Source organism: Tasmannia lanceolata, unplaced genomic scaffold, assembly GCF_043159265.1.
Source record: "Tasmannia lanceolata isolate RefF3 unplaced genomic scaffold, GAP_Taslan_0.1 ptg000013l, whole genome shotgun sequence".
Classification (NCBI taxonomy): Eukaryota; Viridiplantae; Streptophyta; class Magnoliopsida; order Canellales; family Winteraceae; genus Tasmannia; species Tasmannia lanceolata.
The window spans coordinates 9342501-9358972 of NW_027518690.1; the positions used below are offsets into that span (position 1 = coordinate 9342501).

Below are 16472 nucleotides of genomic sequence, written 5' to 3' on the forward strand. Positions count from 1 at the left end.
TAGGGTGTGCACAAAAAACCAGCTTCATAGGATCATCCTAACCCTTCCATTTGTGGATGTTAAAATGGACGGGTATAAACCTCCATAAATCTGCCCATTTTTAACATCCACAAATGGAAGAGTTAGGATGATCCTATGAAGTTGGTTTGCCAAGGTTTCTGAGGTATAGCTCAGCCTGAGCAAGCCACTATAAACAGACCATCTCCATGTTGTTTGACTCATCCAACTCATTTATTTTATAGCACCTCACACAGATAGGGTGTTCCTAACAAACCATCTCCATACCATAAACCTAACCATTCGATCTACAGGAGCCTAATTTCTAGCCATCCATTTTAAACCTCCACAAATCATAAACCTAACCATAACATATAGAATGAATAGGTTGGATGAGTCAAACAACTATGGGAGATGTTGTATTTAGTCGGCTGCTCAGGTTGCGCGATACCTCAGAGACCTTTTCCCTATATATAAATACACACACACACACACACGTGTGTGTGTGTGTATGCACACACACACATATAGCTGTTATACCTTAATGGTCATGACTGCTGGTTTATTGATAATTTTAAGTTGCCTCTCAATCTCCAAATCTTCTTCTTTCGACAGACTTATGCTCCCTCTTCCTTCCACTCCATTGCCCCTGTTACCAAGAGAAAGTAGTACAAAAAGTAGCAAAAACAATTCCTTCAAACCCATAGCCCAACCGTTAAGAAACGCCTCGCTCAAATCCTTGTAAAATAAAATTCCTCACCTACTTTTATACAGCAAGGATTCCTTGTAGATGTAAGGAAAAAAAATCTTCAAACTTTAAGAAGAGATTCGCAATTACTAAAACTTCCTAGGAGAGGATAAAAAAAAAGGAAGGAGTGATCCAACAAGATAACAACAAACTAAAAAGGAAAGAGAATTACTAGCATAAGATAACAACAAACTAAAAAGGAAAGAGACTTACTAGGAGAGAATAAAAAAGGAAGGAGTACAAGATATGAAGAAACTAAGATGGAAAGAGAGACTTCAGATAAGTTACATTGGCATCGGAGGTGCATGGAAATAATTACTGCCTAAAAAAATCAATTTGTTGGGCCAATCAGGTTTGAAGATCTGAACCATTCATTTGTTCGGCCTTCACATTAGTGGGCCGTGCTAGAAAATATATACATACCTCATACGATGATCCTAACCCTCCAATCAATTTGTTTTGGCTGTTGGCAGATGATAGAAATCCATAAAAGTTACGATGGATGGCCAGTCAATGACGGTCTGAAAAAACTAGTGGGGCTTCATCATCAGTACACTGGTGCTGATATCATTTCCGTATACATCTAACGGATGTCAAATTGCCAACTCTTACGAGTTAAATGGATAAGAAAATTTGAGAGTTGGCTAGCTCTTGTGTCTTAGAAAAGAGGGGCTGCAAAATGGCTTTCTCCAAAATTGCTAATTTGCAATAATCACACTCCCATCTTCGTTGTCAATTTTCTATTTAGAGGATGATAGAAAGGGAATGATATTTCCCCCCTCTACGGATAAATTCTCCCCTATAACGTTATTAGTTAAGTTTTATAGGTAAAGAAAAACATTAAAGGGGGTGAATTTATCCTCAAGCAGTAAACCATTCTCATAGAAAGCGTAAGGGCTGGCTGGCAATTTCACCCATGAAAAACGGGGATACCCCACGCACGGGGCGGGGATTCTCCGACTTGGATCGGGGACAGGGACTTAAAATATTCCCCGGAACAAGGACGGGGCGGGGAGAGGGTGGAGATGGGCCCGCCCCACCCAAGCCCGCCCCACCCAAGCCCGCCCCATTTTAATATGCAAGCCATTATCAATATCCTCTTATTTTAGTAATGTTTTAGTATTTTTTGGTTAAGAGCAAATATTTCTTTTAGGCTAGTGATATTGGCACTACCATATTTTGATAAGTGCACAAACATAGCTTGTCCTTTTCCTTTTTATGGGCGTTAAAAAGCTTTTTTGAGTTGAGGATTTTTTGTGCAGGACGGAGACGTGATGAGGATTAGATATTCCCCGCCGGGTGGGGATGGGGATTCCCCGCCATCCCCGAAGCGGGGACGGGGAATGCAACATCCTGCCCCGCCCCGTTGCCAACATCCTTGATAGAAATAAAAAAAAGTTAATCGACCGACAATAAATTAAGGGTGATGATATTTTCACCCCCCTTATAACGTGATTTAACATGAAGTTGCCCACTTTTCACGTCAAATCAGGTTAAAGGGGGTGTGCACGTAATGCAGAGGAAAGAAAATATCATCTCCCTAAATTAATGATCGCCTAAAAAAGAGGGGAGTTATTATCAATACACTGAAGCTGATATCATTTTTGTATACATGTCACATTTGTCTTTTTCTGTTGCTCTTAAGGTGGAAGAATATGGGACTTGGTAAGCAGTTGAGCTTTTCTAGAGACCGTTTGCTGGAGTGCTTCTTATGGGCTCTTGGAACCATGTCAAGACCTGAGTTTGGATACACTAGAGAAGTGGTTACAAAAGTTAATCAACTAATAACAACCATTGATGATGTCTACGATGTCCATGGCTCAATAGAAGAATTGGAGCTCTTTACTGATGTTGTTGACAGGTAGAGAGTTTGTATATATGTATCGGATCTCAACTAGAGAGTTTGCCAATATTCCGGCCAGGACCCTACAATACTTCTTGTCAAATTCTAATATATCAAACATTTGACGTACTTTTTGCAGATGGGATGTTAACTCTTTGGAAAAACTTCCCGATTACATGAAGATATGTTTTATGGCTCTCTTCAACACTACCAACGAAATGGCTTATGTGGTCCTAAAAGAACAAGGATTGGAAATCACAAGGCACCTGAAGAAACTGGTAGTACAATTCAACTCTAATTTCAAAACTCCTCCTAGCCATTGTTAACTCACTAAATTATAGTCCCTTCAATATGGATGAGTTCTTGTTCAAGTCCGAATGTTTCCCTCAAAAGTTAATCAAAACACCTTTGACTCTCCTGCTGTGACTGCCTCAATTGTCTACTCGGTCGGGCAACTAACTACTAGAACAAACCGCATCGAGTTGACTAGGATTCGTACACCCGCATTTTGAAAGTAATTTCATTATCATGCGCGCCCAATTTGTGTTTAAGATATCTAATGAGAGGTTTTATTTAATTTAGTGGGCAGATTTATGTAAAGCATACCTTGTGGAGGCAAAATGGTATTGCAATGGATATACGCCGACACTTGATGAGTATCTAAGCAATGCATGGATTTCAATATCAGGACCAGTTGTGCTAGCCCATGCTTATTTATCACTGAAAACAAAGATAACAAATGATGCACTTGATTGCATAGACAAGTATTCTAACCTTTTACGCTGGCCGTCAATGATTCTTCGACTTTGGGATGATTGGGGGACTTCAACGGTAAATTGCCTATACTTAGCTTCAATGTTGCACTATTTAATTCGCCGACTTAATTGTATATTTATATTTTTTTCAACATTATAGGACGAGCTAGCAAGAGGTGATGTTCCCAAATCGATCCAATGTTACATGCACGAAACAGGTGCAACAGAGGAAGTTGCTCGTGAACATATAAGAGGTCTAATTAGTGATACATGGAAGAAGTTGAATAAAGAATCTTTCTCCTGTTCCCTTCCTGAATCTCTAATCAATGCTGCATTGGATCTTGCAAGGATGTCCCAGTGCTATTATGAATTTGGTGATGGATTTGGTTCCCCAGATAGCGAAACTGAAGAGCGATTCAGATCATTGCTGGTTGAACCCATTTCGATTAAGAAATAAGAAGTCTTGCTTGGTCTCTATAGATGATTATCAATTTCTTAATAGTAGATATCGGATGATATATTAATGTAATATTATTTATATGATTATGAACTTGCAATAAAGAGATTGATATAAATTTTGCCTTTATAATTATTTAAAACCCATTTTATGTTGTGGACTGACAAGAATATTTATATGGAAAAATACGCTCATTGGCAGAAGGATAAAATCCATATCCAATAGAACAAAATCTATAGTTACACACACACACACACATACGGGAAAACAATTTCTGAGCTCGAGCTCTGATAGCTTTCTGAACTCAAGCATCAAAAACTCAAGTGGGCTCACATTTTTTGAGTGATCCAAAGCATTCATTTGAATGGACCTCACATAAATAGGGTGTGTACCAATGATCATGTCCATAGGACCATCCTAACCCATCCAAAAGTTGAGGGAAAATGGACATATACTGTTTCTCCACAAATTTGCCCATTTTTTCCTCCACAAATGGAAGGGTTAGGATGATCCTACCTCTTTTTTTGTGAACACCCTATCTATATAGGGGTCTTTCAAATGTATGCTTTGGATCACCCCAAAAAATGTGGGCCCACACTGTTTTTGAGTCAAGCTCAGAAACAGTTTTACCTACACATACTCACTAGTATCTCGGACCCATGCTATGTATGGGTGTAAACTGGCGGGCCCTGCCCCATCAAAGCATGCGTCGCAGAATAGTAGGAATCACACTCAAAATCAGAGCGCAAGGCAAACCGATGGGAATGTTTCTGAAAATTTTGATGAAGTATGCAGAGAATTTGTATCTAAGACAGGGATGAAAACTCCCTTGAATTCGTTAGGAGTAACATTTTGCACTGTGCTACTGAAAGTCCCAGGACTCAACTATGGATGTCTGTAAAGACCATGCAATCCAGCAGTTCTTTCAGATTATCAGAATTACAGACATATCTGATCCATATTCATTCTCTTCTTAGTAATGAAATGACAGAACCCCGAAAAATAAGTGGTATTAGAATGAAAGAAATGAGCACAATAATAAATTCTAACATGCCCCATAAAACATGACAGAGAGTTTCTAGAACACCGGAATATTCAAAGATGAAAGTGATGGAATGCCATGAAGCTTTCAAGGACTCTTCCATAGTTCCATGTAGGGAAACGATCGCCTCCTTGAGCTTATAGCTCAGCTCCACACTTTTAACTCAACCTCCACTCAACGAAATGTGTAATGATCCCAAAAAAGTGCTTTCTATAGGCTCGACCAATCCAAGCAGAACTCTATATCACACAGTAAGATGCAGAGACATTGAAATTAAGAAACATCAAGTTGCAATACAAGAATTGAATGTAACAGTTTCTTTATTTCAATGTCTCCGCATCTTACTATGTAGGAACTGAATGTAACAATCTTATTCTCAATGTCTCTACATCTTACTGTGTAGGAACTGAATGTAACAATTCATGTCGAATAGTTTTTGGATCCATTAGAACTAGAAGAATTCTTAAGAAGGCAACTCATGCATTTAGGCAGAATCTCCAAAAGAAAATTCGTGAAAGAGCCTCTGAATTCAAATTCTGATAAAGTACAGACTCAGATCCGGTTGAATTTGTTAAACAACTCTATGTTGACTTTTATTTTAAAAAACAAAAGTTCTTTATAATTCAAAATTTACAAGAGGGGATTCCATTTTGTCTTTTTGTGGTTTGTCCTTTAGGACTAAATTTATGCTTTTAAAAGTCTCTCCCAAAATTTGAACTTCCCTCCAAAAAGGCTAATGTCTTGTGAAAACCTTTAGCCCAAGATGGGAAGTTTATGTGGAAAAGAGTGTCCATATATATACTTTCACTCTCATTGTCTTGTGAATGAGAAAGTGGAAAAAGAGAGACCCTCGTGAATGGGTGGCCCGGTGGCCTAGACCATACCACACGCGCGCTGCCCGGCCGCGCACGTTGGCCCAAATCTCTTCTTTTATTTTTTCTTTTTTCTTGTCATATTTTTCTTAAAAAATAATAATTTTGTTACCGTTTGGAAACGTCTCCACGTGCTTAGTGGGTCGTTTAGGAAACATTAATTACGCAATAAGTATTGCAACGTTTCGATTCCCAACAGAGTCTTTCCTTTCTATTAAAATAGGATTTAGAGAAAGGAAAATCTATCCCAAGCGGAAAGTCTTCCTCTCTTCTTGTTCTTCTCCCTTTCTGCTTTCTGCAACTGTTGTTTTTCTCCAAAGCTTTCTGATCAAGGCATTTTTTGCACTAATAAGCGAGTTCTAAGGCATCTGGGTTGTGTGAGTGCACACCCCTGAAGCGAGAGTTGTTGTATCCTGGAGGCATACGCCGAGATGCCCATATGCACCGTTGATTTGACATAGTGGGGGCGAGATTTGCCTTAAGGACAGCGAACATCCTTCGTGCCTCAACTCGATAAGTCATTTCTTCTTCTGTTTTGTCTGCAGATTAATTATTGTTGGTTTCTACCATCTGTTCATATCAGTTTATCTTCTGTGGAGCTGTATTGGTATATTTCGTATCCCAAAAATTACAGATTACAATACTATTTTCTAACACTCTATACAAGTGCAAGTTTTCTCAGTGCTAAATTAGATTAGATCCTACAAGAGGGCCGAGCTTTAGAGTTGAGAAACTGTTAAGCAAGAGAAAGGGTAAGGGGAAAGCAAGATGATACAATACTTTCAGATTTGTAGTTTTGGCTCTAATGGTAGGCCACAAAGATAAAATTGGCAGCAGGATCGGAAAAGAATTAGGATCCTTTTATAGAAATTCCTGATACCAATTTTAATGTGGATCAGAGGCGGGTCAGCAGTAGACGAAGAATTCCATGGAATTTCTAAAAATTTTAAAAATGAAAACACTAGTTTCATGAAGAAAAATGAGGAAAATGTGAGTTCAATCCATCGAATTAATATGCATACAACATTGAAGGGCAAATAGAAGAGAAGGAAAAATAATATACTTGAAATGTAAAGTAGAAAGGTAGAGAGGGAAAGTACATCCTTACAGTCCAGGAGCTCTCCTTACTCTCCTCCCCATCTTCCCCTCAAAGCCACCAAGAACTTTCCCCAAAGAGGCTGGAAATTCTCCTCAGCCTTGGCTAGAAAACACTCAATTATCTATAGTTAATAGCTCATGTTCTCTCTCTCTCTCTCTAGAACAAATATCATGAAAGTCCAGATGAATTGCCGTGATTAGATGATATTAAATCCCATGTCTTTTATAACAAGCAAAAGATATTTACTGTAATAAGCACTAAGTTTTTACTATGAAATAAGCAAAATTAATTCTTTTAGGCCATTTTGGATAGCAGGAATTTTTAGGAAAAGTTTGGAAATGAATTTTTTTTTCCAAAATTTCCTCCTTTTCTGGTGTTTGGTTACACATGAAAAAGTAACTAGAACCGCTGCAGTTCAAGTTTTATTTAGATGAACCTTCAATTTATTATAATATTCCTCTAATCAGCCATAATCACAACATTTCTGATGCAGGGCATCTTGCTTTCCAAATTTACCATTCGGTATTAGGAAGTTACCATTTCAATCATTACCTAAAAGATATCAGTTTCATTTTACCAAGTTAGCAACTATGTCAATAAGTGCCAATCCGTGGGATTTAGATTTAGGAAACTAGCCTTTCTTAGTTTAATAATTTAGCAGATTAAAAGCAGCATTTGAAACCATGAGTGCAGCTACCCAAATTAAAAGCAGCATGCCGAAATATAATAGTAGAATATTCAATTTTGAACAGGGATTACGGTGTGGGGTAGGGCTAGAGCAATCCCCATCCCCGCTCCTTGGAATTTTTTTCAATCCCATTCCCCGTCCCGCTTAAACCAGGGAATCCCCTTTTCTACAGATTTTTAACTGCCAGCCTACATGGAAGATGTGTCAAACACGCAATTAAGGTAAAAGGGTGTCTAAGGTTTGCACAGGTAAGCTACCTATGCAAACTCACTTATTCAATGGTTTAGTTTTCTTTTGGTTCCTTTTGTTTCGGAGAATCAAAAACTGGTATAACTGTTTTTGGAGAAATGATTGCAGCACAACTATGTTTTGATCATGGTTTAAAATTTCGGTTTCGGTAACCGTTTCGGACCCCACTGAAAACCGAAATTTCGGCGAAATCCGAAATTTGGTTCCAAATTCAGGACCGAATTTCTAAAATTTCGGACCGAACCGAAATTCTGAAATTTCGGCCGAAATTCTGTAACACTATTTTTTTTTAATAAATAATGGCATTTAATCAAAATTTCGATTTCGGTCCCCCCGGATTTTGGTCGAAATTTAAAACCATGGTTTTGATACATGCGCTCATATATCTTGTCTTTTAGCATTTAATTGTCACGTAAGTGCTTTTTTAGGACAGTTAAAACCCTTTTATACAGATCTTTGAATATAAAAGACAAGAAACATGAGCGTCTTGTATCAAAAGATGTGTGTTTTGAAATCATTTCCCTTTTTTTATAATCCCTTTGTGTTTTTTTTTTTTTTCGGTAAAGCGTTTGTAAGATGCAAAGCTCTCACTCTTCCACTGAGAATATAATAACAGTAATAGCAGAAATTTATTATTATTTTATTTTTTGGAGATGATATGCGCCCCCCCTTTTTGAAGTGAATTGTGGCAGACTTTAACGCTTTTTTATGCCAAATCACATTAACAGAGGGGCGCATAATCCTACAGGAGGGTGAAAAATCATCTCCCTTTTTCTTCCTGGGGCTGATAAATTCACCAATAAAACCCCTATCCGCCCCCTTTCCGATTGTGAAGTTCAGTCTCTTTCTATTTTGTGCTATTTTTTCCTCTAGAGCCCATTAAGAGCATAGACAATGCATCAGCAATAGATTTCCCCTGTTGGGATTAGATGTAGACCTTGTTTTCGCCCGCAGTGGTTCTTCTTTTATTTTCTTTTTTGAAATTCAAAATGCCCAGTTTTTAGATATTGGATTTTGGGTTGAGCTGGTAACTGTATGTCCCACAACGTAGGATGATCCAAACCATCCATCTGATGGGCCACAGTGTAAATTGGCTGTGGCCCAAAAATCATTTCCATCAAACGGACGGTTTGGATCATCCTATATGGTATGAAAGTACATTCCATTTTGAAACATTGGTTGGGGCCTACCATGTTGGAGAGAGAGAGAGAGAGAGAGAGAGAGAGAGAGAGAGAGGGGGTTTGTATCAGTCTTGTACAGATTATGGCGTCACATGCTGTAAAATGATGTGAATTAATCTCAGAAGGGCATGATTTTATCATAGGTAGTGATTTTTGTTTAGACTTTTCCTCGTTGAAAGAACCAAGAGAGTGCAAACAGTAGTTGAGGACGTAAGAGACAAAACATGATTGTAAAACGACAAAATGTACTTCTTTAAAACGTTTTAAACAACGGATTTTTCCCATTAAACAATGCCGGTTCTTGAGAAAGTAAGGAGTCTTGATAGTCTAGAATTATTCTTTTATCTTTATCTTATGGTTTAAATTATTCTTTTGTCTTTATCTTGTGGTTTAAAGATTGGGTCAAGTAGCTATTTATTAGGGAAGATGTTTTTCACTTAGATGTTAAATTTGAAGTGTATTTTTGGGAACCCATTTTGTTTAGCTTTGTTTATTTTATTTTATTTTGAGAGATGTAGTGAAGGCAAATATGTATTTTTGTGTCCTTGGGCATGTTGGTCATTTTCCCTAGCTTGCATATGTGTGAGCCGCACATGTTTGCTCCATCTTTTCCCACCACCCACCTATTCCAAATTCAAATCTTACTTGGACCTCCAACCCACTACTTCCCTAAGCATTAAAGACACCACTTTTTCATTCCTACCACTATCTACTAAAGCTATTCCCTCTCTACTTTCCTTTGACTAAGCATATTCTCATTTACTCTTTTGTGTAGAGATTCTCCACTATCTTCCTAGACTTCCATTTAAGCCATTGAAGCTTTCTTGTGTGCAAGCTAGTGTTTGAAGAAAAAGGCCAACATTCTCATATTTTGTCTATGTATTGAAGCTTTCTTCTTCAAGCTTTCTTCTCTTTTTTTGTTCTTTATCTTGTGTTGTTGTTCTTTCTATCATATATTTAAGCACATCTCTTTTGGGCATTGTTCTTCTTCTACTTTCGTTGTTCATCTTGTCCTCTGCAGATACTAGAGAAGGGATGTGGTTAAGGATCGCAGGATCCTTCGTAACCCCTTCTTCTGAAAGGGCACACTCGAAGAAGTCCCTAGCTAGGTCTTTAATTTTGCCTCTCTTTGTAATCCATATCCCTTTGTGCCTTATTTTGTTGATTCCACCAACTTTCCTTTGATGTTGCATCGAGGCATGAAAGAATTTACTATTTCGGTCACCCTCCCGGAGGAGCCGTTTCTCTTTGGATTTTTGCCTCAAAAAAAATTTCATGAAGAGAATAGCTTCATTCACTCTGTTCTTAGCATCGGAAAGGGACTCTGAGTTGGATTGACTTGGATTGAAAAGATGGACGGTTTCAGCTTTGAGAACTTCAGCTTCCTCTCTTTAGATGTTATGAAAAATATCACCAAAAGCCTCATAGTTCCAGAGTTTCAGGATTTGTTTTGTATTTTTCAATTTGAGCGATCGAGCTTCGAGAGGGTTATTCGCTCGTGGAATGACACAAACACTCATTTTCAAGGACAAACACTTTTGCAAGGCACCCGGGCCCGAGCCCATCACACACCCGACTCCAGAGATTAACACAAACTCAAGCCCTGAGCCCAACACAAACTTGAGCCCTCGTCTCATTTCAAAATTCCTCAGAAAACATCCATGTACAAGGGAAAGTCGGCGTGCACCTAATCGTATGGGTCTGACACCTTTTCCAATGAAAAGTGACAGATGAATAGTTGAATAGTCCCACATCAACTAAGTACAAAAACTTGCCTCGTTCAATGAGTCAATAAAATTCTTTACTCCTTCGGAGAAGGGGGGAGGAACTTCAACCAACCCAAACAGGACTTTTGTTTGATTCCAAAAGGACCCCAAAAGATGCTTTCCACCATTGATAAGACCTGTCTCATTGGCACACTCTCTATGGCCCTATTAAGCTTGTGATTCCATCTCCCTTGGTAGGTCCACCTTGAGGAGCGCATGTTAAAAGAACCATTTTTTTTAACCACATTTTTATTTCACTTGTTACATACATACAGGGATCGGAAGAGGGTATAAAGATCCTCATCATTCTTCTTACAATTATAGCTCAACTAAGATGGCTCTTTCTCTGATCTCTCTCTCCAACCCTTGCTCCTTCTCACGCTTGCTACCTTCTCTTCTGCCTTCACCTACAGCTCCAGCTAGGAGAAATGCACACATGGCTATGAAGATTACATGCAGTCTAAGGACCCATATGTTGGAGACGACCATTAATCGGCGATCAGCAAATTACTCAAAAAGTGTTGGGGATTATGACTTCATTCAGTCACTAAAGAGTGATTACACAGTAATTATTGCAATTTATAGTATTTTCTATCGTTGATGCGAAGGATTTAGATTGATTTTTCCGTTCATTGTGCCATATTATAGTACCAGATCTAAATTTATTGTAATCAAACGTATGTCAATTTTCAATCACATGTTTTGTGGGGCATGTTAGAATATATTAGATCTGGTAAGATCTGGCCATTCGATCATCCAATGTTAGTTTAATTACCTAGGATAGATTACGATACTTGTCTAGATAAGAATAATCTTCATTTATCTATTTTCATACTTACCTTACTATCTTTTTATGTTTATACTTTAATTGCTCTATATAAACATTCATTAGGGTTTTGTGTAATCATTCTTGCTTAGCCAGTAAATCCAATTTTCTCTCTAATCTTTATAGGTTCATATGTACGAGAGACAAATCGAGAAGATGAAGGAAGATGTGAGGCGTTTGCTCAAAAGAGTGGACCAACCCTTAGCTCAATTGAAGCTGATTGATACCCTTCAACGCCTTGGTGTGGGATATCACTTCAAGAATGAGTTTAAGGAAGCTTTAGGTAACATATCCACCGATGAAAGCAGGATGAGGTTGGAGGGCGATCTCTACGCAACAGCTCTCCGATTTGGGCTCCTTAGACAACATGGGTTTGAAGTCTCACCAGGTAAATTTACTCTCATGCCATAACAGTTTTTCTAAACTTGTTGTAATCCCTAAAGTTTGTATTTTTCGTGAGAAACAGACGTTTTCAATGGCTTCATGGACGAGAAAGGCAACTTAGTGGCATCACTTTGTGAGGATATAGAGGGTATGTTGAGCTTGTACGAAGCTTCATACCTAGGTTTCGAAGGGGAGATAGTCTTGGACAAGGCCAAAGCATTCACGATTAGGTATCTCAAGGATTTCAATGAGAAGAACTTAGATCAAGACTTGAAAAGGCATGTCGAGCATGCCTTGGAGCTTCCTTTCCATTGGAGGATGCCAAGGTTACAGGCTAGGTGGTACATAGAAACATATGTTGGAGAGAAAGACATGAACCCTTTCTTATTCCAGTTTGCTAAGCTGGATTACAACATGGGGCAGGCTACATACCAGACCAATATTAAAGCTGTGTCTAGGTAAGCACATATGAAATATCACCCTTGTACAACTCTCTCTCTCTCTCTCACACACAGATACATATACATACATACGTACATACATACAAATATATATATATATATATATATATATATATATATATATATATATATATATATATATATATATTACTTAAATGGAAATTGCTAGCGTCCATCGCAAAAGGCATTTCGCGGCTGGTATGTCGCATGTCAAACCACCCACCTTGGTAATGGAGAAGGCATTTCGTAGAAGGCATTTTGCGGCTGGGCTTTATTTAATTATAAACTATAGAGATTTTATATGGTCCCTGAACATGAAGTCTAGTGTAGGAATCACGGCCCTTGATATTTGATCCAAAACGGTAAGCTGTAGTTGTATCAAATATCAAAGGCTGTACTTTTGTCATACTGCCTACACTGGACTCGATGCTTGGGCACCCTATAATTTCTATAAATTATAGATAGGGGACTTATATCTACAGTACCATATTAATTATGATTATGGCACTATTTACTTTGTTTTATTCTTTTTTAATTAGCTTTTCATGACTTTGCGTAAATATGGGAACGTCTAGGTAACTTTGAAAATTTGAGAATCGGCTCTTGTGTCTTAGAAAAGAGGGGCCGCGAAATGGCTTTGTCCATAATTGCTAATTTGCAATAATCACACTCCCATCTTCGTTGACAATTTTCTATTTAGAGGATGATAGAAAGGGGAAGGATATTCCCCTCCCCCCCTCTACGGAATAAATCCCCCCTTTAACGTTATTCGTTAAGTTTTAAAGGCAAAGAAGAACGTTAAAGGGGGTGAATTTATCCTCAAGCAGTAAACCATTCTCACAGAAAGCATTAGGGCTGGTAATTTCACCTGTGAAAACGGAGATCCGCCCCGCACGGGGCGGGGATTCTCCGACTTGGAGCGGGGACGTGGACTTAAAATATTCCCGAAGCGGGGACAAGGGCGGGAATGGGGGTGGAGATGGCCCCGCCCCGCCCCATTTTAATATGCAAGCCATTATCAATATCCTCTTATTTTAGTAATGTTTTGGTATTTTTTTGTTTACAGTAAATATTTCTTTTAGGCTAGTGATATTGGCACTACCATATTTTGATAAGTGCACAAACACGACTTGTCTTTTTCCTTTTTATGGGCGTTAAAAACCTTTTTTGAGTTGAGGATTTTTAGCCCAGGACAGGGACGGGGCGGGGATGGGGATTAGATATTCCCTGCGAAGCGGGAACGGGGAATTTTCCGTCCGGCAGGGGATGGGGAATGCAACATCCGGCCCCGCCCCGTAAACCGCGCGGGGGGGGGGGGGGGGGGGGGGTGGGGGTGGGTATCATTTCCCTTATAGAAATCACTAAAAGTTAATTGACCGACAATAAATTAAGGGTGATGATATTCCCCGCCCCCCTTATAACGTGATTTGACATAAAGTTGCCCACTTTTCACATCAAATCAGGTTATAAGGGGAGTGTGCACGTAATGCAGGGGGAGTGAAAATATCATCTCCCTAAATTAATGACGGCCTAAAAAAGAGGGGAGTTATTATCAATACACTGGTGCTGATATCATTTCTGTATACATGTCTTTTTCTGTTGCTCTTAACTCATAGGTGGTGGAAGAATTTGGGACTTGGTAAGCAGTTGAGCTTTTCTAGAGACCGTTTGCTTGAGTGCTTCTTATGGGCTCTTGGAATCATGTCAAAACCTGAGTTTGGATACACTAGAGAAGTGGTTACAAAAGTTAATCAACTAATAACAACCATTGATGATGTCTATGATGTCTATGGCTCAATAGAAGAATTGGAGCTCTTTACTGATGTTGTTGACAGGTAGAGAGCTTGGATCTCAACTAGAGAGTTTGCCAATATTCCAGGACCCTACAATACTTCTTGTCAAATTCTAATATATCAAACCTTTGATGTACTTTTTGCAGATGGGATGTTAACTCTTTGGAAAAACTTCCAGATTACATGAAGATATGTTTTATGGCTCTCTTCAACACTACCAACGAAATGGCTTATGTGGTCCTAAAAGAACAAGGATTAGAAATCACAAGGCACCTGAAGAAACTGGTAGTGCATTCATTCTTTCCCTTATCAAGTTAATTTTCACTCTTTGACAATTCAACTGTAATTTCAAAACTCCTCCAAGCCATTGTTAACTCACTAGATTTTAGTCCCTTCAATATGGATGAGTTCTTGTTCAAGTCCGAATGTTTCCCTCAATAGTTAATCAAAACACCTTTGACTCTCCTGCTGTGACTGCCTCAATTGTCTACTCAGTCGGGCAACTAACTACTAGAACAAACCGCATCGAGTTGACTAGGATTCGTACACCCGCATTTTGAAAGTAATTTCATTATCATGCGCGCCCAATTTGTGTTTAAGATATCTAATGAGAGGTTTTATTTATTTTAGTGGGCAGATTTATGTAAAGCATACCTTGTGGAGGCAAAATGGTATTGCAATGGATATACGCCGACACTTGATGAGTATCTAAGCAATGCATGGATTTCAATATCAGGACCAGTTGTGCTAGCCCATGCTTATTTATCAGCGAAAACAAAGATAACAAATGATGCACTTGATTGCATAGACAAGTATTCTAACCTTTTACGCTGGTCGTCGATGATTCTTCGCCTTTGGGACGATTGGGGGACTTCAACGGTAAATTGCCTATACTTAGCTTCTATGTTGCACTATTTAATTCGCCGACTTAATTGTATATTTATAATTTTTTCAACATTATAGGACGAGCTAGCAAGAGGTGATGTTCCCAAATCGATCCAATGTTACATGCACGAAACAGGTGCAACAGAGGAAGTTGCTCGTGAACATATAAGAGGTCTAATTAGTGATACATGGAAGAAGTTGAATAAAGAATCTTTCTCCTGTTCCCTTCCTGAATCTCTAATCAATGCTGCATTGGATCTTGCAAGGATGTCCCAATGCTATTATGAATTTGGTGATGGATTTGGTTCCCCAGATAACGAGACTGAAGAGCGATTCAGATCATTGCTGGTTGAACCCATTTCGATTAAGAAATAAGAAGTCGTGCTTGGTCTATATAGATGATTATCAATTTCTTAATAGCAGATATCGGATGATATATTAATGTAATATTATTTATATGATTATGAACTTGCAATAAAGAGATTGATATATATTTTGCCTTTATAATTATTTAAAACCCATTTTATGTTGTGGACTGACAAGAATATTTATATGGAAAAATACGCTCATTGGCAGAAGGATAAAATCCATATCCAATAGAACAAAATCTATAGTTACACACACACACACATACGGGAAAACAATTTCTGAGCTCGAGCTCTGATTGCTTTCTGAAGTCAAGCATCAAAAACTCAAGTGGGCTCACATTTTTGGAGTGATCCAAAGCATTCATTTGAATGGACCTCACATAGATAGGGTGTGTACCAATGATCATATCCATAGGACCATCCTAACCCATCCAAGAGTGGAGGGAAAATGGACAGATACTGTTTCTCCACAAATCTACCCATTTTTTCCTCCACAAATGGAAGGGTTAGGATGATCCTACCTCTTTCTTTGTGAACACCCTATCTATCTAAGGGTCTTTCAAATGTATGCTTTGGATCACCCCAAAAATGTGGGCCCACACTGTTTTTGAGCTCAAGCTCAGAAACAGTTTTACCTACACACACTCACTAGTCTCTCGGACCCATGCTATGTATGGGTGTAAACTGGCGGGCCCTGCCCCATCAAAGCATGCGTTGCAAAATAGTAGGAATCACACTCAAAATCAGAGCACAAGGCAAACCGATGGGAATGTTTCTGAAAATTTTGATTAAGTATGCAGAGAATTTGTATCTAAGACAGGGATGAAAACTCCCTTGAATTCGTTAGGATTAACATTTTGTACTGTGCTAATGAAACTCCCAGGACTCAACTATGGATGTCTGTAAAGACCATGCAATCCAGCAGTTCTTTCAGATTATCAGAATTACAGACATATCTGATCCATATTCATTCTCTTCTTAGTAATGAAATGACAGAACCCCGAAAAATAAGTGGTATTAGAATGAAAGAAATGAGCACAATAATAAATTCTAACATG

General features: G+C 38.6%; 2 protein-coding genes and 1 long non-coding RNA gene across 3 annotated transcripts in view; 2 read left to right on the plus strand and 1 right to left on the minus strand.

The window, feature by feature from the left end:
- LOC143890541 (alpha-terpineol synthase, chloroplastic-like) overlaps positions 1-3800 on the plus strand; it is a 7582-nt gene extending 3782 nt beyond the window's left edge. Inside the window, exons 5-8 of the mRNA XM_077395275.1 lie at positions 2391-2606; positions 2728-2866; positions 3171-3419; positions 3504-3800. Coding sequence (XP_077251390.1) covers positions 2391-2606; positions 2728-2866; positions 3171-3419; positions 3504-3800 — 901 coding nt within the window. The remainder of the gene's footprint in view (positions 1-2390; positions 2607-2727; positions 2867-3170; positions 3420-3503) is intronic.
- Positions 1-16472, minus strand: part of LOC143890783 (uncharacterized) — a 71264-nt gene that overhangs the window by 39761 nt on the left and 15031 nt on the right. The gene's annotated exons all lie outside the window — the stretch shown is intronic.
- LOC143890782 (alpha-terpineol synthase, chloroplastic-like) lies at positions 11033-15538 on the plus strand. Its single transcript, XM_077395465.1, has 7 exons — positions 11033-11262; positions 11650-11911; positions 11990-12365; positions 13985-14203; positions 14308-14446; positions 14792-15040; positions 15125-15538. The coding sequence occupies exons 1-7, from the start codon at positions 11134-11136 to the stop codon at positions 15419-15421; spliced, it is 1671 nt and encodes a 556-aa protein (XP_077251580.1). The 5' UTR covers positions 11033-11133; the 3' UTR covers positions 15422-15538.

Coding starts and splice junctions, on each gene's coding strand:
- LOC143890782 (XM_077395465.1), top strand. CDS start 11,134: ATGGCTATGAAGATTACATGCAGTCTAAGGACCCATATGTTGGAGACG. Junction 12,366..13,984: donor AATATTAAAGCTGTGTCTAG/GTAAGCACATAT, acceptor CTTAACTCATAG/GTGGTGGAAGAATTTGGGAC. Junction 14,204..14,307: donor TTTACTGATGTTGTTGACAG/GTAGAGAGCTTG, acceptor TACTTTTTGCAG/ATGGGATGTTAACTCTTTGG.